Raw genomic sequence first — 23137 nt, forward strand, 5'->3', positions numbered from 1 at the left:
GCTTGCTTTTAAAAATCGTATGCTCCGTTTTGGGATGCAAACTGACCCCAAATGTGTTGTATGCAATGTTGCAAATGAAACTATTAACCACCTGCTCATGGAATGCTCATTTCTCGTTTTATTTTAAAGAGCAGCCCACACCCATTGCCTATGAATTGGTTTGAGGGAATTCGTGTTATGAGGAACAATAATCAGAATCAAGTTATATTTTCTTTATCTTGGAGTCTCAGTCATAGCAGGATTTCTACAAAAATGATTATTATGACAAAGAAAGTGCAGTCTATAGTTCATGGCAAAGTCTTTGGGTCTAAGTTTATGCTTGTTTAGGTTTTTTCTTATGGGTTTCAGTTTTAAGTACTTGCTGTTGTAGTATTTCAAAGAAAAGAACCTTGTTTAAACTTCAAAACTATCACGCCTCAAGTCAAACATCTCAGAATGATTATAAGCAGCAAGTTGGAAGATGTAGTCAAGAGTCCATGTTAATCGTCGCTGCAGGCATGGTCCCTTTCTCCAGCACTACGATCTTCACTTTGAAACTTGTGAAGATGGATGATGTGCCAACAAGTAATACCCATACAGCCATGAACTATATAAAGTTGTGTAAGATCTAGCTTCTTTAAGCACTAGTGAAGACACAACTCATACAAAGTTGTTTGGTTATCAAATATATTTTTGACTTGTTTCTCTCTCAAAACAGGGTCATTTAGTGTTCAAGTTTCATTCAGTAACATCTTGCACAGTAGAAAATTATTAAGTGACAACCTCTTAACAGACGCGCAATTTGATAAATGCAGGATCAGAAATATCACAACCTAGATCCATTTAACAGGATTTCATATAGTTCAATACCAAAACACACCTGGTGTTCACTCAGGGAAAACCCTAATCAGTCCAACTGTTTCGAATAAAACTCTTAATTATCATCATAATATCGTTTAATAAAGACAGTAGCAGCTAACTGTCTGAAACTTAACACTGTCCGTAATCTGTAATCATTACGGGCTTGGACCGTTCCACCACACCCTTACGCGGGAAAACCAAGCTCTTGGAATGGACAACTTATAATCTGCTTCCTTGTCTTGGCTCGCGGAATTGGTGGCTCGAATCTCAGCATCTTTATGGTCATCCATGTTTGTGGGGAAGTACAGCATCCCTTCTTGCATAGCCCAATAGGCGGCATGATACTTTCGATCATAAGGTACTGGCCGCCCATCAATAAATGGTTCCCCTGCCACAGAAAAATAAAATGAAGCAGATCAAAATTAGGTTATTAACTTTATCAAGGCTAAACAATTTTCCGATTTGTTTCAACTCCCATGATATAGGAATATACCTCATAAGAAACTTGCACAAACACCGAACACTGATCTATATGCAATGGCAAAATGTTAATTGTTTTTCTTATTTGCTTCATTTACTACTAGAAATCAGGGGAAATTATGATAAGCTCGTCGGAGGTGAGCCCTCTTAGACTCTAGACAGTAGACGCTTACTTGTTACTCACTGCACTGAACTTTATAATCTTGGTCGTAGATTCTTTATTGCAATTTGTCTCACACTCAAAGAGTAGGTAGCAAAACTATTCCCAGCTACCATAGTTATGGAGTTGTTTTTGGAGGAAGCATCCATTTTGCCAAGGAGGTACAGGCAGAACGATATAGCACAAAATCATCTCTAGTTATGACGGTCTCTGCCCTGGACTATGAAGTAGTCTGGCCATGAAGAATGTTTTACAAAAGGGCTTTAATTGAAGTTGGATTAATCCTTTTAATTAATTCAAATCAGGAACATCTCCTAAACATAAACTAAATACAAAGATTACATATATATTATAGGATTGTAGTCTTCTTGTTTTACTCATCATAATTGTAATAAAGAGAAAGAGGACATGAATTGAGTAACGATCTCGGTTATTAAGAGAATCAAGTACCTGTAAAGTTGTTGATAAGGCTACTCATCATACCTTAAGTGTTTAAAGAATCAAAATTAACAGATTCATACCCCCATAATCCCTCTTCTCGAGATCCATGTAAGTGTCCTCATTGATAGACAGAACCTGCGGCATATCTGGGACAAGAAAATTAATGAGAGACAGAAGTTCCGCAAAGAAAGAAAGAAAACCTAAGAAGAACACATACCTCTCAGCTTGGAACAAATTTCTTCATCAATAAGGGCTCCAATCGCATAATAATGCCTGGTTGATACAGAATATATTTTCATTCTGGCCTCTTCCTCGCTGCAAAACACGACACAATTATAATTATTCAACTATGAGTATACACGAGCAAGTAGGAGTATACTTCTTTTCAACAACCATAAACTACAGTATAAAGATGGACCTTGTACGATCATATAAACTACATGTATACCAGTAATATAATGAAAAATCAGACACACCGTCTAGGAGATTCTCTAAGAGTAGACAGATCACTAATATGCTGAGAAAAAATTAGTGGAAACCGAAGGGACTGAAAAGAGAGTGATAAACTCATTGATCCAAGTAGAAGAGTTATATTGGTTGTATTTGTTTCAACAAAAATCTGTCTTAAAGGGGTTAATGGAACTTAATTGTGAGTCTGAGACTTGACAACAAAACAAAACCAGCAATTAATCATTGTGACAACTAAGACGAGCATTGAAGAACAACACCCTGGACCCTTTAAACCGTATTTGTATTTCTGTTACCTATGATGAATCAGTATTTACTCCCTGCTTTTATAGTAAACCCAAAATTTTAATCATATTATTAGAAATATCATCTTGCAGTTGCCCAAAAATGATGTTCAAGCTTAGCAATGTACATATATTAAAAAGAAGAGCCCAAAAAGCCATTTACAATTTAACAAAATATATAAAATTACACTACATGACAGTTTAACAAAATTTGGTCCTTTTCATCATACTTGTATATATATATACACCTCAGACTTGGTCTTGTACATCATGCTAATACATTGTTCCTATATCACACTTTAACAAAATTTGTACCAAACCAATTCTGACTTTTTCTAACTAGGGCTATCCATATATGGTAAAAATCAAAGCCAGCTAAACATATAATCAGAAAAAGCAATGATGGAATCGAAAAAAGACGAGTACCTTCCAAGAGCACGAGCAAGAATGTTGACATAATTTTTGATAATCTCATCTCTAGTTGGATTACCCTCAGGCTCCTTCACCCATATTATCCAGTGTTTCCCGTCCGCCCCGTGATCCAACAACCCTTTCACCAAATACCAATATCCCATCAAATCTATTAATGTTTGAAGATTATGCTTAAATCATAAAATATCAATATCAACTCCATCATATTTTATCAAGAATCCGCATTGACCGTGATATCAATGGTAACAATCAATCGATCAATATATTTATTAAAAAAAATAATTAGAGTAGAGTTTTTACCGTATACGAATTGTAGTATTAGAATAACAATTTTCTTAAAAAAATATGGTTCATAGATTTTTAGAGAAAAGTTTCTTGGACATATTTTTTGTTTGCAGTATTGTAGATCAAATCTTAGTCATTCATTGTTTATGATCTAAAGGTCCTTATTAAACTCTTTTTATTACTTTTTAATTATTATATTTATTATACGAGAACATATTTTTTACCTGAGCAAATTTATTCATCTTAAGTTACGTGCCCAAAAGGAGTAATACGTTTAACTTAGTTCTTACGTCGAAAATTTAGTTTATGTACTTCTCCAACACAATTTTAGTCGATGTTCAACAAAATATGTTAAAAAATATTGAACTCAAACTAAAGTCACCATAAATATTAAATAAGTACCTTGAAATATGAGTTCAAGTGGTAAAAATATTATTTATAAAATTTTACACGTTGTTTTTAAATGTTACCGCAACCAACTAAAAAGTTGTGACTTCTAGTATTTAAAATAATATATTTATATTTTATCAAGTTTATTTATTATTTATATTTTATTATATAGTTATTTTCTTTTGTTTTAATTAAAAATAAACTTGATAAATAAACTTGATAAAATCTAAATATATTATCATAAATATTAGGATTGGGCAGGGTCTAGAAACATAAATATCAGTTATATACTCCCTCCATCTCAAATTAGATGAGCTCGTTGACTTCTGGCACGCACTTTAAAGTCTATTGACCGCATAGCTACATTACTTATTTTTAAAATTTTATTTTTGCAAATAAAAATTTAAATATGAAATTTTTGCTTACAAAAGAAAATTTTTAAAAATAAATTTCGGGACTAGACGGTCAATGCACCTTAAGTTACGTGCCCAAAGTCAACCAGCTCATCTAGGGATGGAGGGAGTAATACGTTTAACTTAGTTCTTACATTGAAAAATTAGTTTATGTACTTCTCCAACACAATTTTAGTCGATGTTCAACAAAATATGTTAAAAAAATGTTGAACTCAAATTATACATGTGTTGAACGTATAAAGTTTGTAAGTTTATACCCGAACCCAACCATCTGCACTATCTATATTACTATATACTATAATAAGGCAACATCGGTATTATTTGTAGTAGTACAGAATTTTGATTTGGTAATCTCCCCTACAATTACAACTCTACAAGTGTACAAAGATATTATTATTCCATTATTAAACAGTTTCAAATACTAAAAACACTCAAAATGTATTTTATCATTATCTTTTGAAATATAATTTTTATTTAGTTGAAAAAAGTGAAACTACACGAATATTCGTATAACTCTTTCTAACTCTAACGTGTTCTAACGTGTTACACACAAATATCTTTTTCCATACATATAAAGATGTACGAAATATGAAAAATTTGATTAGAAATTAACTGAATAAAAAATTATCACGTATTAATATTAGAAAAATATTTATAAATAGATAATAAATTGTAAAAACTAAATTTTATGAGAAAATAAAATCAGGTAGTTTATATTATTTAATTAAAATTCAATTTATTAATATTAAAATACTAATAAACTAATGTCAAAATTTAAATTATAAATAATAAATTACGAATTATATAGTCGTCCGTACTTCGCACGGGCTAAAGGCTAGCATATACATATATATACTATACTATACTCCCTCCGTCCCATTTTAGTTGTCACATTTCTATTTTTGTTGGTCAAATTGACTAATTTTTGACCAAAAATTATAAGTCACTCTTTTATTATTTTAAAAAACTAAAAATTACATCTTAAAGTAGATTAAAAGTTATTTCCGGTGACATATTTTTTTTATTTTTTCACTTGATAAAATATTAAAAATTTTGAGTCAAACTTTGATCAATTTGACCGGCACAAAACCAAATGTGACAACTAAAATGAGACGAAACTATACTATTAGAGCCCAAACATTAAAAGTTTGGTCGGTCTGTACGCGGGCTTTCATATGGACTTTTATGATTAGCGGGCTTCAAACAAAATTAGTGAGTTTCAAACAAAATATAAACATCTATACTTCAATCTATAATATTAAGTCCAAAACATTATACTTCAATCTATAATATTAAGTCCGAAACATTAAAAGTTTAGTCGGTCGATACGCGGGCTTTTATACAAACTTTTATAATTAACGGGCTTCAAACAAAATTAGTGGGTTTCAAACAAAATATAAACAAATCACAACATAAAACAAATATACGATCAAAACATAATACAAATATAAAACATTTTTGACTATACCAAAAATTAAAGTTAAACCTTAAAAAATATATACGCATCTATATTATACTATTAAAGCCAAAACATTGAAAATTTTGTCGGTTGATACTTGAGCCAAAATACGGGGCTATCTATATTTCAATTATTAATTTTAACTAAAATATGTTATCTTAATTTATATTTTCTAACTTCAAAAAAAACTACATTATTTAAAATAATATCGAAAAACATAGTAATTACCTTTTTAACTAAAACATATTATTTTTTATATACATTCAAACTAAAAAGAAGGATCTTCTACAATTAACACGAGCTACATAATACAAAAATATAATATTATTATATGTAATTATTAATAAATAACATGTAATATTTTTCAACCAAAATACATTAACATTATTTTTAAATACTCTAATAGACTTACTTTAAAAGTAATATTATAAATTTGCAATATACTATTATACCGTTAAATCTGAAACATGAAAAGTTAGTCGGTCGGTCAGCCGAGTCCGGTGAGCCGGTTGGTATCGACGCATGAACCTCTTTAATTTATAACATGTTATAATATTTTTTTTATTGTCTATTAAACCAAAACATTAAAAATAGGTTAGTATAATGGGTCGGTATATAATTTTACATTTCTCTTTTAACTTATAATATGTTCCATACTATATTATTAATTATCAATAACGAAAAATTAAAAGATTGATTGGTTGAATTTTATCTGATTTTATAAATCTTCTTAAATTATAAGATGAAAAAAATATATTTTAACATTCTCAGTAAAATATATATGTTCGACCTAATCTTGAATTAGCCATTTGACGGAATTAACTATATATTAAGAATGTTGTTACATAAAAAATTTATTCAACCATATTATTCTATCATAATTTTATTCTCACGATAATATTAGTTTACTATATTATTAAAACTGAAATATTAAAAGTTTGGTCAGTCGGTCGATACTTGGGCCTACTTATATAATCAATTATATTTTTAACTAAATCTATTATTTTTTTATATGTTCTAACTTAAAAAACTCAATTTTCTATAAATAATATTGGACAACATAGCAACTACTCTTTTTACTAAAACACGTTATCTTTTTCAGAATCCTAACTAAAAAATCGATTTTCCAAAAATAACACATGCAATATTCATATAAAAAAAGATATTATATATCTATATTATTATAGTATTAAAGCCGAAACACTTAAAGTTTAGTCAGTTGGTACTTCGGCCAAAATACGGGCCTATCTACATACCAATTATTCTTTTTAATTAAAATATGTCTTTTTTCCCATATTTTCTAAATAAAAAACTGATCTTCTACAATTAACATGAGCTACATATATAAAAATATAATATTATTATGTATAATTATTAATAAATAACCTGTGATATTTTTCAACCAAAATACATTAACATTATTTTTAAATACACTAATGGACTCACATTAAAAGTAAAATTATAAATCTATAATATGCTATTATACCGTTAAATCCGAAATATGAAAAGTTCAGTTAGTCGGTTGGTCAGTCGAGTTCGGTGAGCCGGTCGGTATTCGACCCACGAACCTCCTAAATTTATAACATGTTATAATATATTTTTTATTATCTATTAAACCAAAACATTTAGGTTAGTATGATAGGTCGGTATTTGGTTTTACGCGTCTTTTTTAACTTAATATGTTCCATACTATATTATTAATTATCAACAACAAATTATTAAAAGATTGATTTGTTGATTTACATCTGATTTAATGGAACTCTTTAAATTATAACATGAAAAAAAACATATTTTAACATTCTTAGTTAAATAATATGTTCGTCCTCATTTTTAATTAGCCATTTGACGAAATTAACTATTAAGCATTTATCATCTGTGTTTCAAAAAAAGACCATTAAGCATTTATCATCTGTTAAATAAAAAATTTATTTAATTAATTCAAAAAAAATTATTATTTAATTATATTATCTTATTTTCATAATAATATTAGTGTAAAGTTAAAATATATACGATAAAACAATAAATATTTTAACCGCCCGTGCAATACGTGGGTTATAAACTGGTATTTGAAAAACATAAAGTATATATTTATTTAATTAAAGATGCACACACAACTGCCAAAGATATTTTATGATTTGTTTTATTGATTGTGTACCTCACAGACTTGCAAGGGGGGTAGAGTACTAAAGCAGAGGGATCGGACATATACGGACACTTGAAAGCACTGGCACTTTGAGACATCTACTGACATAAAAATGGGTTGCGGAGCATTATTAAGGCGGAGCAATCTTGGCCTGATAAGATCACAATTAGGTCTAATAAACAGATGCCATTCAAACTTTGTTAGTGGTTATGCTGCTTCTACAAACACTACTCCACAACAACAGGCCTCTAGCTTCAGTATAAACCCTTTTGTAGCTATTCCTCGCACTTTCAATTCTGTCATACACATGACCAGGTTTGTTTCTTTCATTTTCTTGTTGGTTTTTTTAATTACTTGTGCATGTTGGTTTCCTTACAATGTTGATCTATCTTGATTACCTTATAAGAACTCAAAATTCCTAATTGTCAAATATTGATTAGCTTAAGCAGATTGTCATCATTGTAAGTATTAATTATTCCCCACACTTTTATGCACTTTGCTTGCCTATTTTATGCTTTTCACTTGAATGTATTTGGACTTATGTGGTGAACTTGATGTATAATTCTAGTGTGAGCTGAAATATTACGACACATTATTTAGTCAGTTGGGGAATTGTAAGAGTTTGGTTTTCTACTTTTGGTGTGTACTACAGGCCAGGTTAGGATGTTACCAATGTTTTTTTTTTAATGTTACTTTTGTTATATTTGATTAATTAATGAAAGAAATTTGGTTATGACATTTGAAAGTTATTAATGGCATTACAGTGTGCAAGCAAATCAGTTGATTACTTAATTATAATACTCGTGCAGAGCTATAGTACTTGTAATTAGAATTCCGGAAAAAGTAGGTAAATGTACTTTATTGAAGAAAAGAAAGTTAATTGGTTGTGGACAAAAACATGGTGGAAGCACTTGGTTATGCAGTGCAGGAAACCCACAAAAGGTAAGAAGTTGCAAAGAATTATAGTTAAGTTAGAGGTACTTAATGGTCTATCATACATAGTAATGCCTATTCTTTGTATTGTAAACTGTGATGTATGTTTTAGTGTCATCAAGTTGCAAGAAAATGATGAAATTATGAATTATGATTGACACACACTTTGTCAACATTTCTGCTGTTAGTTCTACAAAAGGTCACCTGGAGAAGTCAGTGCACATATTTCCAAGCCTCTAAAATGCTCTTGAGCTGAAATTTGTTGAGGATATTATCATTAAATGGATATCATTAAATGGATACCACATATCAATGAAGCTTACAAACACTTCCAACTTTGGAATCATGTTTTAGAGATGGTCAAATAGCAAAATTCCACAGAAATATATTAAGTCATATGCAGAATATTATTGATAAACATTATATCGTAATTTATATCTGTTCATAAAGTCTTGAAAACACCCTAAACTCCTTAAACCTATGTTGCTCAGACTCGGCAAGAAGTATCCAACATGGATACGTGTCCATGTGTCGGACTCGGTAATATTTTGAAAAATTTACATGTTTTTGGCCTAAATTAAGTGTCCTAGTCCAAGTGTCCATGTCCGAGTGTCGAGTGTCCGACACGGGTACTTCGAGGTAAAATGAAGAGTCCGAGTAACATAGCCTTAAACATGAAAATTGATTAGTTTCCCTAGTAAAGAGGTAGGCTACACACACAAAGATTTATTTATGAAATCTTTCCAGTATATTGATGAACACTACAAACTTCCAATTAGGTGTATTTAGGGATAATCTGTGTGGTGTGTGTGTATGTGTGTGTGTGTTAATATGCTCAGGATCCCACCTAAGAATAAGTAAATTTACTAAAGAGTATTGCCAAAGTATTTCATATCACATTTTCAACACAGGCATGCTTATGACCAGGTTTGTATCTTTAATATTATTGTCTTAAAATGTACTGGTCATACTTTCGCTTTTTATTACTTATTATACTTGTATGTTGATTTCCGTAAGTTGTTGATTTATCTTCATCAGCTTACTACAAGTCAAAAGTCGTACTTACTAAATATTGGTGTCTTAAAATGTTTAAATTATGTAATAATTAAAGATAATACAAGTGATTAGGAATTTAAAATTGTATGTTTGTAGAAATTTCCCAATTAGGTGTATTTTGGGATCAGTTGTGTGGTGCATACATTGATATGCGTCTGTGTTAATATGCTCAGGATCCTACCTAGGAATAAGTAAATTTACTACTTCAGAGTATTTCCAAAGTATTTCATATGCACTACTCAAGGCCTAAATGTCATATCTATGGGTTTTGAGTTGCTACAAATAATCAAGCAACTAATATGAGTACTTCTTTCCCAATTTTAATTTGTTGGAAAATGGATGATTCTTATACGATTCAATTGTTTCTAAGATTCTGGCTGATATTTCGCTCTTTAGCCAATCCGCTAAATACATTGTTCATTTTCTATCCGCATCATTCATAAGGTCTGATTCGATGCTGCCTGCCCAACTAAGAACTCTTTGTTATTTAGTTTGACCTTCTGATCATTTGTTTTTGTACATTCTTGAATTCTAAATATTTTCCTCTTTTGTAACAGTAATGATTGGGCCATCAAATGGTCGCAGTGCAAAATCGTGTATTACACGATTATGGTACGGTATCAGTTGGGTAAAAAACTACTACGTGCTGATGCCGCTATCACCTATAGGTTGGTTGTAAAGATTACTCAAGGCAGATGTTTGTCTAGAAGGGAGAGGCAGCTACTTGCTCGAGCCACGGCTGATATATTCCGATTTGTTCCGGGGTCCATGTTTCTTGCTGTTCCTTCTCTACAGTTTCTGTTGCCCCTGATCCTGAGATTCTACCCCAACATCTTGTCACCAAGCTTTCAAGACAAAATTACTGGACAGGTCCCCCCAATATATAAATATTTTCTTTCTAGTCAGATTGTTTTTGTCTTATACTTTAACTGTGTAAACATTCAATAGATTGCCTCTTTCTCAATTATCAATATAATTTTTCAGGAACGGGTGATGAGGAAACTGAATGCAAGAATAGAATATGCCAAATTTCTTCAGGAGACGGCCATTGAAATGGCCAAAGTTGCTCAAAACTCGCCGAGTGGACATGTCGGACCAACGGCTGAGGAATTTATTAGATTTTGGAATGATGTCAGTCCGAGTTTTAATTGCCATTCCTTATAAACTTCAAATTTTTTAGTTTTCTAATTCACTTACCCTTGCTTATTTTCGTGCAGATTAAATTAGATAGACCTGTCCCCAGTGAGGAAATTTTCCGCTTTGCAAGGTTGTTCAGTGATGAACATACTTTGGACCACGTTAGCAGGTATGCCCTACAAAAATTTAAATTGAACTTATTCTTGCAATTCAGTTTGTTGTCATTTCTTTGGTTGCTTGATAAGCATTTGCAATTACCCTTTGTTCTGTTTACAGGCCTGCCATGGAGAATATGTGCAAGTCGATGGGTATCGCTTCATTTGGAACAAATGAACATTTGCGTTTTATTCTTTCCGAAAAGTTGAAATCGTAAGTCAAATTTGTCATGTAATTAGTACTCATTTGACTTCTATGAAATCTGACTGTGCAAATTCTATCTAGTTAGAAACTTTATAGAGTTGCTCTAGAAGCTGTCTTAAAATGTTAGTATATACAAACCAGGATGCAAATCATGTTCACTGGCGTCTTATACTTTGCATGATAACATTCTTTCGAATATATAATAAAATATGTCAATATTCCTATGTTCTTTTCTTCTGAAAAGGTGGCCCTACTTAAAATTAAGTTTATTTGACTAACAGAGGTTCTAATGTAATTTAATTGGATGGCTTTCATATAGTATGTTGAAGTCAAAAATTAGATATTGCATAAACTAGAAACTATTTTTTGGCGTTTGAATCATTATACAAATTAGAAAAGTTTCAAGTGGTAAAGTTACTCTTACTTTGTAAATCTACTACTTACGAGTATTACCAAAATATTTTCATTGTAGTACTAAAGGCCCAAAACTAAATAATTATTCAAGCTTAGTAAGAACTCAAAGTTGTTGAAAATTGGAAAAATCCATGAAAAGATATATATACTAAATAGCTACCACCAGCCCTCTTTTCCTCACAGATTGCTTATCTAAATTTCAATTCAGTTTAAATATCTGTCTAAGATCCCGCTATCCTTGTGATTCCTACGTAGAATCTTCTAAATACGGTGCTCCATATATATTTGCTCAGTGATTTCTCTTTTTCAATCACCCGATTTCTCATCGACTATGTACATAAATGCTAGTTCATGACGTAGCACGCACATTAAAAAGCTTTGACCTTCATAACATTCAAAAGTGATGGGCTAAATATATAAGCTTATGGAACTCATCTTGTAGCGGACTATATAATTAGTGAGTGTTATTCAAGGCCTCCCACAAAAAAGAACTCATTATTTGTGCTAAGCTATAAAGTGCAGGAATAAAAAGATGACTTGTAAAAAAATATTAAAAACAGTAACATGCATGTCAAGATTTTGTTGTTTAAAGGCATCAAAAGCTTGCTAAGAATGGGATACATGACTTCTTTTAATAAATATATCATACTACAATAATTTACTATCTTTACGAAATATATTGTTTTTAGAGTCTGTTGCAACTTGCAAGACATATTATTAATAATTTGTTTGAACTTAAATTGCAAATAACTTTCGGGGCACGTTTTCTTGAAAGTTTTAAAACTTATTTATTTATTTTGCCAGAAAATGAGCATCTGATTAAACTTTCAAATCATTCAGCAGTACATGAATAAATTCCAAAGGGGCATTGTCCCCTTCCCAAATACGATCAGCTACTGAACTATTATGTCTCGCTATATAGTGAGCCATTTTGTTCACAGACCGTTTAACAAATTTTAGAATCACCTTATGGTTACCTAACTCTGAAAGTAAAGCTTTGCACTCATCTATTTATTCAAGTGCTATTACAATGCATATATTTATATACTGATACCTATATCTTCTGGATTTAGAATTAAAAACAATGACAAATTGATCCAATTGAAGGGCGTGGAGGCGCTCTCGGAAATTGAAGTTCGTAAAGCTTGTAGAGAGCGAGGAATCCATGTGGCGGAAGATGAGCAGCAGCAGGTTTTTGTGTACATATGAAACTTGTTGTTGTCATCTGATAACTAATATCCGGGAAAGAAGCATACATTTTAAAACTTTGCTTGAACAATGTCCTATTTATCTTCACTGGTTATTTATTGTTTATTAAACATATTTGTTAAAAAGCGCAAAGCGAGGTCAAAGCGCATCGCACAGTTGTAGCTTCGTAGCAGCACCTTACTGCATGCTACAATTGCATAAGTGTGGCGCTAAGACACATAAGCGTACTTCGTTGTAAATCAACGTAGAGAAAGCGGCGAGTTTGTTCATTGAAGTGTTGGGAACTTCACACATATTGCAAAAAACTAGTAGGCCTTAATTTGCTTTTACAAAAGTATATTGAAAATAGATATTAGTGATACTACTCAACGTTAGGTTCTTAAACTTTCTTTAGTGACATTAAAACTATCAAATCTGTAAAAAGAAAACAATTCAGTTTACCTCTTAAGATGTATCCCTTTCGCTTAAGATTTTATTTAACAGCATATTCAAAACTATTATGTTAAGTAACTAGGAAAGACCGTGATCTGAAGCTTTTGAAAAGTAAAAGTTTTTTATTGCAAGAAGTTTGGATATTATGTTTCACTTATATAGCTTCCTTGTGCAGCTTCGTGATTGGTTGGATTTATCACTTAATCATGCTGTGCCATCTTCATTTCTCATCATGTCCAGGTATATTTAACAGTTGTTTTTTTTTTGTGCTTTTAATTTTTGCTCGAAACTCACCAGTTTCTTTATACTTTTACAGTTAATCTATTACTTTTGTCCTAATTTTGTTTTATAAGAATCATCCTCTGTGACTTGCAGAGGCATCATTGAGACCAAAAAGCTAAAGCCTGAAGAAGCTATGCAAGCCACGCTGTCTTCACTTCCGTATGAATTGATTTATATAGTTGGTGTGGCATCCTTGCCATCCAGTGATCCTATATTAGACAAGAGAAGAAAAATCAAGGCCCTAAGTTTACATGAAAAAGCCATCAAGGTTTGTTCTCCTCTTTAATAAGATTCGAGGCATCCAAAATTTTCCTTGATAACACAACCTGTATGGTTCCAGCCATGAGGACATCCTTTTGCGAGAGGTGGATGTATCTGGGTCCCAAGCAAAGTATTTTTTTCAAGGCAAATATTTATCCTAAAAAGTAAATACGGCTCACATAAATTCAAATGAGGCTATCAGGCCAAGATAATAAGCAGACACAGTCAGACCTTACTAAATCATCCCTACTGAAGCAGTTTGCTGTTGTGTTTCTTTAGGAAGAAGAAGAGGAAGAGATATCGGAATCGCAGACTGCTATTCAAAATGACATGGATCTAAAAGAGATGACTGCATTCACACTAGAACAAGCTAGTGCAAGAGCCGTGGATGACCAGGAGCAACTTTGTGAAGTCATTAGTGATGCATTGTTTGTGTTAACTTCTGTTTTAGTAAGCATCAAATTGAATGAGATTGCTTTAAAACTTAATGATTAATATCTTATTGATTTTGTCCTGCAAAGTCACTGATATTTTCCTGCCGATATATGTAGAATTTGAGTACGGAGTGCGACAACTTATTGAGGCTATTCAAGAATGAGGTATGTCTTATTACTTATTAATGAGCACAAGGAGTCTTTTCTTTTGATTGGCTACTTTTAAAATATATTTTGCTTCTCTGGACTGCATAACTAGAGATGGATCTATTCTTGTTATTCTGATAACTATTATAATGTGAGAGAGAAGTGAAGTGGTAGTTTACACGAGTCAAGCAATCTCTTTGTTTCACACTTTTTACTGATGTTCCTTAATCCTCGCACATGTGAGAGTTAAAAATGGCTGTCTTTGTGCTTGCGGAACTTCTGTCAACAGTCAGCCACAATTTTCTATGGTGTATTAATTGTCCGACTTATATCGTTAATAGCTCACCAATGTTTCTATGCAATCACATTATAAATAATCGGGTTACAGAATCTGTCTTCCACAAGGCTATAAATCCATAAATTCTGCCAGGACTGTCATTTTATGTCGTACTTAAATCATTTTCTGAATAATGTGTTATATTGTGTATTTACATCTAGAAATCCTGAGTTAATTCACATCACCCTTTAATTTTTTGGATGTTCTATTCTTAAATACATCCTAATTACTACTCACAAGAAACTTTTTTTCTTAGATAATTTTTAATAGTAGCTATAAGGGCAAAAAGGGTCTAGAGGGTGAAAAGGAAGCCATAAAGGCACATGGAGCTGCCCAGGAGGACAATATTGGTGATACTGTTTCATCAGCACTGCTAAATAGGGTATGCATGTTAAATCACCCACCTTACTGAAGAATAACTCAGTAAAAGATATACAGGGACTTCAGTTGTTATGTATGCACTTGTGATATCAGTTGCTATCATCTGATGTTACTCTTTCCGACTTGCAGGCTAATGGTATGCTCCAAAAACTTGAAAAAGAAACTGATGGTGTAGGTGCAAAAATTAGCTATCGCTGGCGTGTTCTTGAACGGTAAATAGGATGCTTCCATATTACACTTACATATATATGATAAAAATTCAATGAGTCGATACACAAGATATACTTAAACAGCACCTTTCGGATTGATTGACCTACGCGGCTCTCTGAACTTGCCGCTTCAAAGCTGTATAAGTAATGCTTCCATAGTACAACTATTAGATCCATACATACAAGAATCTATAACTGTTTTTGTTATGGTTGTCAAGTTAAATGTTGTTGGTGTATAATTTTGTGACACTCCCAAGACTAATAAATATTGTTGTTTTTATTATGGCTGTCAAATTCAATGTTGTTGGTTGCAATCCAAAGGAAACTCTCTTTTATCTGTGTCAGATTTGGTTGAGGTTTTAAAGGTGAATTGTTTTTTTGGTCATCCTTTAGTTACTTAACATTGTTTGATCTCAGATATTGTGATGGGAAAGTTAGTCTAGAATTGGTGGCAGCTGCAACTTTCTTGAAGGATACTTTGGACAAGGAGGGGATTCAAGAGCTTATCAGCAACCTTTCAAAATATAAGGGTGAGCAGTGTTTTAAGGTTGCATATATGCAATTACACATTCAGTGAACAATATTTGTTTCTTGTCGTGCATATGTTTTTGGTATTATTTTCAACTCTTTAAAGCTGCTACCAGTAAAGTTGTCAGCATGTGTATATATTAGCTATAATTTTAAGGTCGATATGACGGATCATGTTTAATTGGTGCTATTCGTGATGGCTAATTAGGACATCAGATTTTTAGGACTCCTGTTTCTTAATGCCATATCAAAATTATAGTTATTGTGGAAGTGGAGTGAGATTTTTCTGTATAGGGAACTTTTACCTAGATAAGCTATCCTTTGGTGCTTGTTCCGAGCCAGGATGAAGGAGGAGGGTTGTGGTAGGTACTGAAATGACATAAATCACATGTTTGTACATGTTTTCTAAGATGAGATATACAATATAGATGGATTTACCGATTCCATGATGTTTTCCTGGAAGTTTGAGACAATTGTTGCTGGGTGTCCGAGGTTACAAGTTTTTCAATGGTCTAATTTTTTCGAGAGGGTATATTTAATAGGGGTAGATAGTTCGATAAAGAATTGTTACTACTTATTGCAGTCTTTTGATGCTCTAACACTAGCAGTGATAATGACATGAATGGAGTCGATATTTTACTGTGTAACTTCTGCATTCTATGCAAGTTGCATAGCTCAGAGTGCTGAGCTGTTCATATGTTTATAATTTTTTTTCATAGTATAGAACAATTGTTTTGTTTTGGTAATCTGAATTCCATCTAATAGTGGGTGAAGTGTATGAATTGAAATGGTCTGTTCATCCAAACTCCATCTAATAATGTTCTTCATCCTTTGTTGATGCAGAAGAAATTGAGAAGTTGGGCATTGTGGCAAAAGATATCAAGCCGAGGCAGAAAGAGCTGGTGCACAAATCAGGTTAAAGTTCTATTATTAAATTAAATGTGTTGAACCCGTTAATCATTTCATTTATTTCCCCTAATAATTTTATAACTTGTATATATGGTCAGGGAATTAATTATCCCATCAACTTGCAAATTGAACTTCCTACTGAATTTCATTCTACTTGGAAGATTATTTGACATTAAAAATCTTCATTCTATCAGAATAATGCTTATTTACCAACTTATATTGCCTAATTCGTAAATTTATTGAGTTATTCTTTAATTGGGTGATCTATGTCTTCTATGCGACTTGCATAGCTTAGGGTGCCGAGGTGACCATTGTTTATGGGAGAATGGGCTGTGTGATTGTATATAAAAAAGATTCTCATAAGCTAGTGCGGCATATCATATAGTTGATTATCTATGGTAATTAGCAGCTCCCCATCCCCCTTCATATATTCGGGAAAAAATCTATGCTATTAACAGAAGCACCTCAAACATAAAGAATGTTTGCATGATTCCTCTTTTTATTATAGAACAATTGTTCTGGTATGGTATTTTGAATTACATCAAATAGTGGCTAAAGTTTATATTCGTTCAAGGCACACGTACTGTTCGAGGTCAAATCTCCGAACTGGAATAGCTTATACAGTAACATGTTAATTTGTTATTCGTGTCTGTCCTTCATCCTTTGTTGATGCAGGAGATATGAATCAGGGCCGTAACCAATTGTTGGACTCTGATCCCACTCTCAGTTATTAGAGAACTCTGTTTGTATCGATGCAAATTAGGTTACGGTTCTGATGGTTGAAACAATGATTTGAATGAGAATGAAATTCTGCACGAATACATTTAGTGTCCAAGCACATGCATGGTAATTGGCACATGTGTTTAGACATACATGAATGAAACTTTTTGTAATAGATTGACCATGATCTCTAGTTTTGTCTCGTGGCAATAGTTAGAGCTTGTAGGTTTGTTATTATTGAAAATGAGGAATGCTGTGGACTTGTATCTTACAACGAAATATAGAGCTCATTAGGCGTTCCCAACTTTGTAGTTTCTGCATCTTATGTTCTGTTGCGGAAACTGTTCTGGGTTTATCTTTAATGTTGAAAACTGTTCTGGGTTTATCTTTATGTTCTGTTGTTGAAGGACATTGCAGAAGAACACGAATTAGATTGGGATACAGCTGCCTTGGAACAAGTCCCTTATTATCTGACCCAGATGCAGGATTTGCCACATCTGATTTTCCTCAAGTTCCAAAGGCATCACTTCCGTCCAAATACAGTTACTAGGACAGCCCCGGACATGCTCCCCTTCCCCGCTTCTGCCCTGTCTGGCCTTGATACTGAATCACCAAATTCTTCAGGTGATGAAGAATCTTATTCAGATAATTTGAAGGCAGAGCTTGAGGAAATGCTCCAGGAGAAATCAGAAAGCAAGGACGGCAAACCTCCTAATACTTCGGTTGGTGAAGATAAGCAATTTCTGCCATTCATATCTCGCCAACTACCATCCTCTACATCTCTCCCCCCAGCACCACTGTCTTGTACATCTTTTGAAAGAAAAAGCAACCCTCCTCCATCTGTTTCAAGGACCAACACCGACGTTGATGTGGATTTGCTAGATGTTTCGGCTACTTGTAAAATATATTAAGATCATATCATCAACATCATGCTAAAATAGTATAAATCAAAGACACAATACACATTACGCTAAAATCACAGGGATGTCCAAAGACACAATACACATTTGACATTACGGTAAAATCACAAGGATGTCCAACAATCCACCGGAACTAAAAACACTAAATCCTATTACACAAGAGAAATCTTGGTGCCATCATACTAATCATTTCACAAGCAGAATGCTGTGATATAGAACAAAAGGATCCTACTTTGTTACTGAACTCTGGGTAAGGACATTGCATCTGGCTCCTAGATCTTGTCAAGCTTTTCTCTCTTGACTACGGGGTTGGCTTTCCTGATAGCATCCTTTCTAGCAGCCCGATAATCAAATGAGCACTCATGCTTTTCAGGGTAGCGATGATCTGCACAGTACAAGTTTCCACACCTGCAACTGAAACCTGTTAAACCAAAACGTTTCCCACAACTGCAGCACCTATTTGGTCCCACTTTAACTTTCACCTCTGAATCCTGGTTTGAGGATGATGAGTCACCCGGTGCTAAAGTGGTAGAAATTTTTGACTCCACATCTCCAGCTTGCAAATTAATGGTGTCACCAACTGCTGGTTCCTTGTGGGTACTGCCAGAGCCATCGTGCACAATATTTTCAGTAAATGTTGCTGCGAGTTTTTCAAGCCCGTGTTTGAGTATCATGTCTTTGTAGCACTTGGAGCACATGTTCATAGTCTCTGCAGTGCCAAAAAAGCCACAGTTGTTGACACAAAGAATGGGTTTTTCAGGAGATTGGGAGCCTTTCTCCTTTGACGCCCTCCATCTATTCAACTACCCTGCAATATGGGATCATCTCATAATCTGTCCTGAATACTATAAAAAGAAGACTTGGAATACAAATCTCACAAATCACAGCCTCAAAATCAAAAGGGATACAAATGATTCCTATGTTTGCACAAACTATAAATGAAAAGTACTAATATAAAAAATATTAATTAAACAAAATGAAAAATAACACAAAAATCATAAACATATGAGATGGAATCCGAGTACCTCAAGTAAAAGGTTGGGATAACCGGAGAAGATCTAGAGGTAATGCTGGTACTCTGTTGCCAGGTTGAAGTTGAAGTTGGAGAAAGAGGTGTCCAACATGACAACATACTAATTAACTTGATGAAAATATATATGAAAATGATTATTTGAAGTCGGTTTGTTTCATGATTTTTTGTTTTTTCCGCCGACAGGAGTAACTGATGTATTTTAAAGTGATAAAAAAATGGATGGCGTTTTGTTTTGTCTGACAGCTTCAGTCACAGATAAAAATTGCATGGCGTTTTGTTTTGTTCTGTCAGCAGTAATCTAATAACTGATCTCTTTTAAAGATCATCACATTTTCTATGCACAATAGTACTCCCTTCATTCCAAAATAATAATCGCCCATTACTTTTCAAATTTTCTTTTTGTGAATATAATATGGATGTTAAACTTTTATTTGAAAAAAGAAAATTCGAAAAATCATACATAAAAGTATGTTTTGCACAAAGTCAAAATGACTATTATTTTGAGATAGACGGAGTATAAAAATAATTATTGGAATACAAATTTCACGACTTCAAAATCAAGAGGGGCACAAATGATTCCATGCACAAAATATAAATGAAAGGTACAAGTATAAATAAATATAAACTAAAAATTAAAAATAATAGAAATATGAGACGAGATCAAATTACTCCAGTATATCCTATCTTGAGTTCGTTTGAAAATATTATTGAATAATAAATTTAAAGTAAAACTCATTTTAACCAACACAAAACTAAACATTAATGAAAGATCAATCACATTAAAAGAGTATTTACGAAATGGTAATACATTTGGAGTATATGAAATTGTAATTAATTTTAATTAGCAAAAGAAATGTTTTATGAAATACTATTTTCAATTTAATAACTAAAATATATTTATTTTATATTTGTTCTGAGTTATTAATTAACGATAAAAATATTGACATAATTAATAAGGTATATATCTTAACAATTTTTTAATATTAAAAGTAAATTTTCATAAACTAATCTTAATATAATTAATGAACAAATGAATATAAATATAATCTCATATAATCTACTATATCCTCTATCGTTAGTCCCTTTACATTTTTCAGGTATTTTTAAGAGTTTTGACTGCACACTTATAAATATATTTTTGAAAGTTTTCTTTTTATGTATAATAATATGACATAATATTTTTATTCACAAAAAGATAATTTAAAAAATGAAAAATTTAATCTTGAATACAAAACTCTTAAAATACGTGCAAAAAAGTCAAGAGATTAACATATTCTAACATATTCGCTCTCTTATGATATATTAGTCTCTTGACTTTTTTTTACTTATTTTTAGAAGTTTTGATCGCATATTTGTAAATATTATTTTTAAAAATTTATTTTTGTGAATAAAAATATGATACTAATATTTTTAATTCCAAAACAAATTTCAAAAATAATATTTATAAGTGTACCGACAAATCTCTTTTAAATATGTGAGAAAAAAGTCAAGCAACTATCATATAGAGGACGAGGAGTACTTCATTCCTAAAATAAATTATTACAATATAATTAAAATCATATAAAAAATATGTAGAGAAGGTATATACAAACCTTAATAACATCATGCTAAAATAGTATAAACCAAAGACAAAATAAACATTAAGGTAAAATCACAAGAATGTCCAACAATCCACCTGAACAAAAACACCAAATCCTATTACAGAAAAATCTTAGTGCCATCATTAATCATACTAATCATTTCACAAGGAGAATGATGTGACGACAGAGAACAAAAGGAACCTTCTTTGTTACTGAACTCTGGGGACGGCCATTGCATCTGGCTCCTAGATCCTGTCAAGCTTTTCTTTTTGGCCACAGGGTTGGCTTTCCTGATAGCATCATTTCCAGCAGCCCGATTATCAAATGAGCACTCATGCTTGTCAGGGTAGCGATGATCTGCACAGTACAAGTTTCCACACCTGCAACTGGAACCTGTTAAACCAACACGTTTCCCACAACTGCAACACCTATTTGGTCCCACTTTAACTTTCACCTCTGAATCCTGGTTTGAGGATGATGAGTCACCCGGTGCTACAGTAGTGGATTTTTTTGATTCCGAATCTCCCGCTTGCAAATTAATGCTGTCACCAACTGCAGGTTCCCTGTGGGTACTGCCAGATCCACCTTGCACAATATTCACAATAGATGTTGCTGTGAGTTTTTCAAGATTGTGTTTCAGTATCATGTCTTTGTAGCACTTGGAGCACATGTTCATAGTCTCTGCAGTGCCAAAAAAGCCACAGTTGTTGACACAAAGAATGGGTTCTTCTGGAGATTGGGAGCCTTTCTCCTTTGACGCCTCCATCTATTCAACTACCCTCAATATGGGATAATCACATAATCTATCCTGAATACTATAAAAACAAGACTTGGAAACACAAATCACAGCCTCAAAATCAAAAGGGATACAAATGATTCCTATGTTTGCACAAACTATAAATGAAAAGTACAAATATAAAAAAATATTAATTAAACAAAATGAAAAATAACACAAAAATCATAAACATATGAGATAAATTCGAAGATAAATACATAAAAGCATGTTTTGCGCAAAAGTCAAAACTACTATTATTTTGAAATAGAGAGAGTATAAAAATATTTGTTGAATTGAAATACAAATTTCACAGCCTAAAAATCAAGAGTGGCACAAATGAATCCTTGCACAAAATATAAATGAAAGGTACAAGTATAAATAAATATAAATTAAAAATAACAGAAATATGTGACTGGATCAAATTACTCCGGTGTATCCCATCTTGAGTTCATTTAATACTATTATTGAAAAATAAGTTTAAAGTAAAACTCATTTTATCCAACACAAAACCAAACATTAATGAAGATCTATCACATTAAAAGAGTATTTATGAAATAGTGATACAATTGGAGTATATGAAATTATAATTATTTTTAATTAGCCAAAGAGATGTTTTATAAAATACTATTTCAATTTAATAACTAAAATATATTTATTTTATATTTGTTCTAAGTTATTAATTATCGATAAAAAATATTGATATAATTAATAAGGTCTATATCTTAACTTTTTTTTAATATTTCATGTAAATTTTCATAAACTAATCTTAATATAATTAATGAACAAATGATTATAAATTTAATCTCATATAATGTACTATATCATCTATCGTTAGTCTCTTTACTTTTTTACGTATTTTTAAGAGTTTTGACTGCACACTTATAAATATTTGTTTAAAAATTTTCTTTTTATGAATAAAAATATGACATAATATATTTATTCACAAAAAGATAATTTAAAAAATAATAAATTTAATCATGCGTACAAAACTCTTAAAATACGTGCAAAAATGTCAAGAGATTAACATATTCTAACATACTCCCTCTCTTATGATATATTAGTCTCTTGACTTTTTTTCACGTATTTTTAAGAATATTGACCGAATATTTGTAAATATTATTTTTAAAAATTTATTTTTGTGAATAAAAATATGATACTGATATTTTTATTCCCAAAAAAAATTTCAAAAATAATATTTATAAGTGTATGATCAAATCTCATAAAAGTATGTGAGAAAAAAGTCAAGCAACAATTATATAGAGGACGAGGAGTACTTCATTTCTAA

General features: G+C 31.9%; 4 protein-coding genes across 8 annotated transcripts; 1 reads left to right on the forward strand and 3 right to left on the reverse strand.

The window, feature by feature from the left end:
- Nucleotides 1–803: 803 nt before the first annotated feature.
- Nucleotides 804–3312, reverse strand: LOC108223293 (multiple organellar RNA editing factor 8, chloroplastic/mitochondrial). 2 transcript variants are annotated; one of them, XM_017397466.2, is made up of 4 exons: nt 3100–3312; nt 2139–2236; nt 2002–2067; nt 804–1228 (listed from the first exon to the last, which is right to left on the reverse strand). In XM_017397466.2, the coding sequence occupies exons 1-4, from the start codon at nt 3246–3248 to the stop codon at nt 996–998; spliced, it is 546 nt and encodes a 181-aa protein (XP_017252955.1). In that variant the 5' UTR covers nt 3249–3312; the 3' UTR covers nt 804–995. The 2 variants fall into 2 exon arrangements, with proteins under 2 accessions (XP_017252955.1, XP_017252956.1); XM_017397467.2 differs by lacking the exon at nt 3100–3312 and adding an exon at nt 2398–2541.
- A 4489-nt stretch (nt 3313–7801) lies between these two features.
- On the forward strand, nt 7802–18514 carry LOC108223292 (uncharacterized). 4 transcript variants are annotated; one of them, XM_017397463.2, is made up of 15 exons: nt 7802–8110; nt 10342–10654; nt 10769–10915; nt 11002–11090; nt 11198–11290; nt 12769–12886; nt 13512–13576; nt 13712–13886; nt 14159–14329; nt 14431–14478; nt 15054–15179; nt 15308–15390; nt 15805–15917; nt 16759–16830; nt 17962–18514. In XM_017397463.2, exons 1-15 carry the CDS (start codon nt 7908–7910, stop codon nt 18453–18455), a joined length of 2310 nt encoding a protein of 769 aa, XP_017252952.1. In that variant the 5' UTR covers nt 7802–7907; the 3' UTR covers nt 18456–18514. The 4 variants fall into 4 exon arrangements, with proteins under 4 accessions (XP_017252952.1, XP_017252953.1, XP_017252954.1 ...); XM_017397464.2 differs by having other exon boundaries at nt 7805–8110; nt 17952–18237; XM_017397465.2 differs by lacking the exon at nt 17962–18514 and adding an exon at nt 17500–17848 and having other exon boundaries at nt 7806–8110.
- A 204-nt stretch (nt 18515–18718) lies between these two features.
- LOC108221641 (zinc finger A20 and AN1 domain-containing stress-associated protein 4-like) lies at nt 18719–19596 on the reverse strand. The gene is made up of 2 exons (XM_017395505.2): nt 19490–19596; nt 18719–19259 (listed from the first exon to the last, which is right to left on the reverse strand). Exons 1-2 carry the CDS (start codon nt 19594–19596, stop codon nt 18737–18739), a joined length of 630 nt encoding a protein of 209 aa, XP_017250994.2. The 3' UTR covers nt 18719–18736.
- Nucleotides 19597–21137: 1541 nt separating this feature from the next.
- On the reverse strand, nt 21138–21843 carry LOC108221642 (zinc finger A20 and AN1 domain-containing stress-associated protein 4-like). The gene is made up of 2 exons (XM_017395506.1): nt 21279–21843; nt 21138–21172 (listed from the first exon to the last, which is right to left on the reverse strand). Exons 1-2 carry the CDS (start codon nt 21841–21843, stop codon nt 21138–21140), a joined length of 600 nt encoding a protein of 199 aa, XP_017250995.1.
- Nucleotides 21844–23137: the final 1294 nt, after the last annotated feature.

The sequence above is a fragment of the Daucus carota genome, chromosome 5 (assembly GCF_001625215.2).
Source record: "Daucus carota subsp. sativus chromosome 5, DH1 v3.0, whole genome shotgun sequence".
Taxonomy (NCBI): domain Eukaryota; kingdom Viridiplantae; phylum Streptophyta; class Magnoliopsida; order Apiales; family Apiaceae; genus Daucus; species Daucus carota.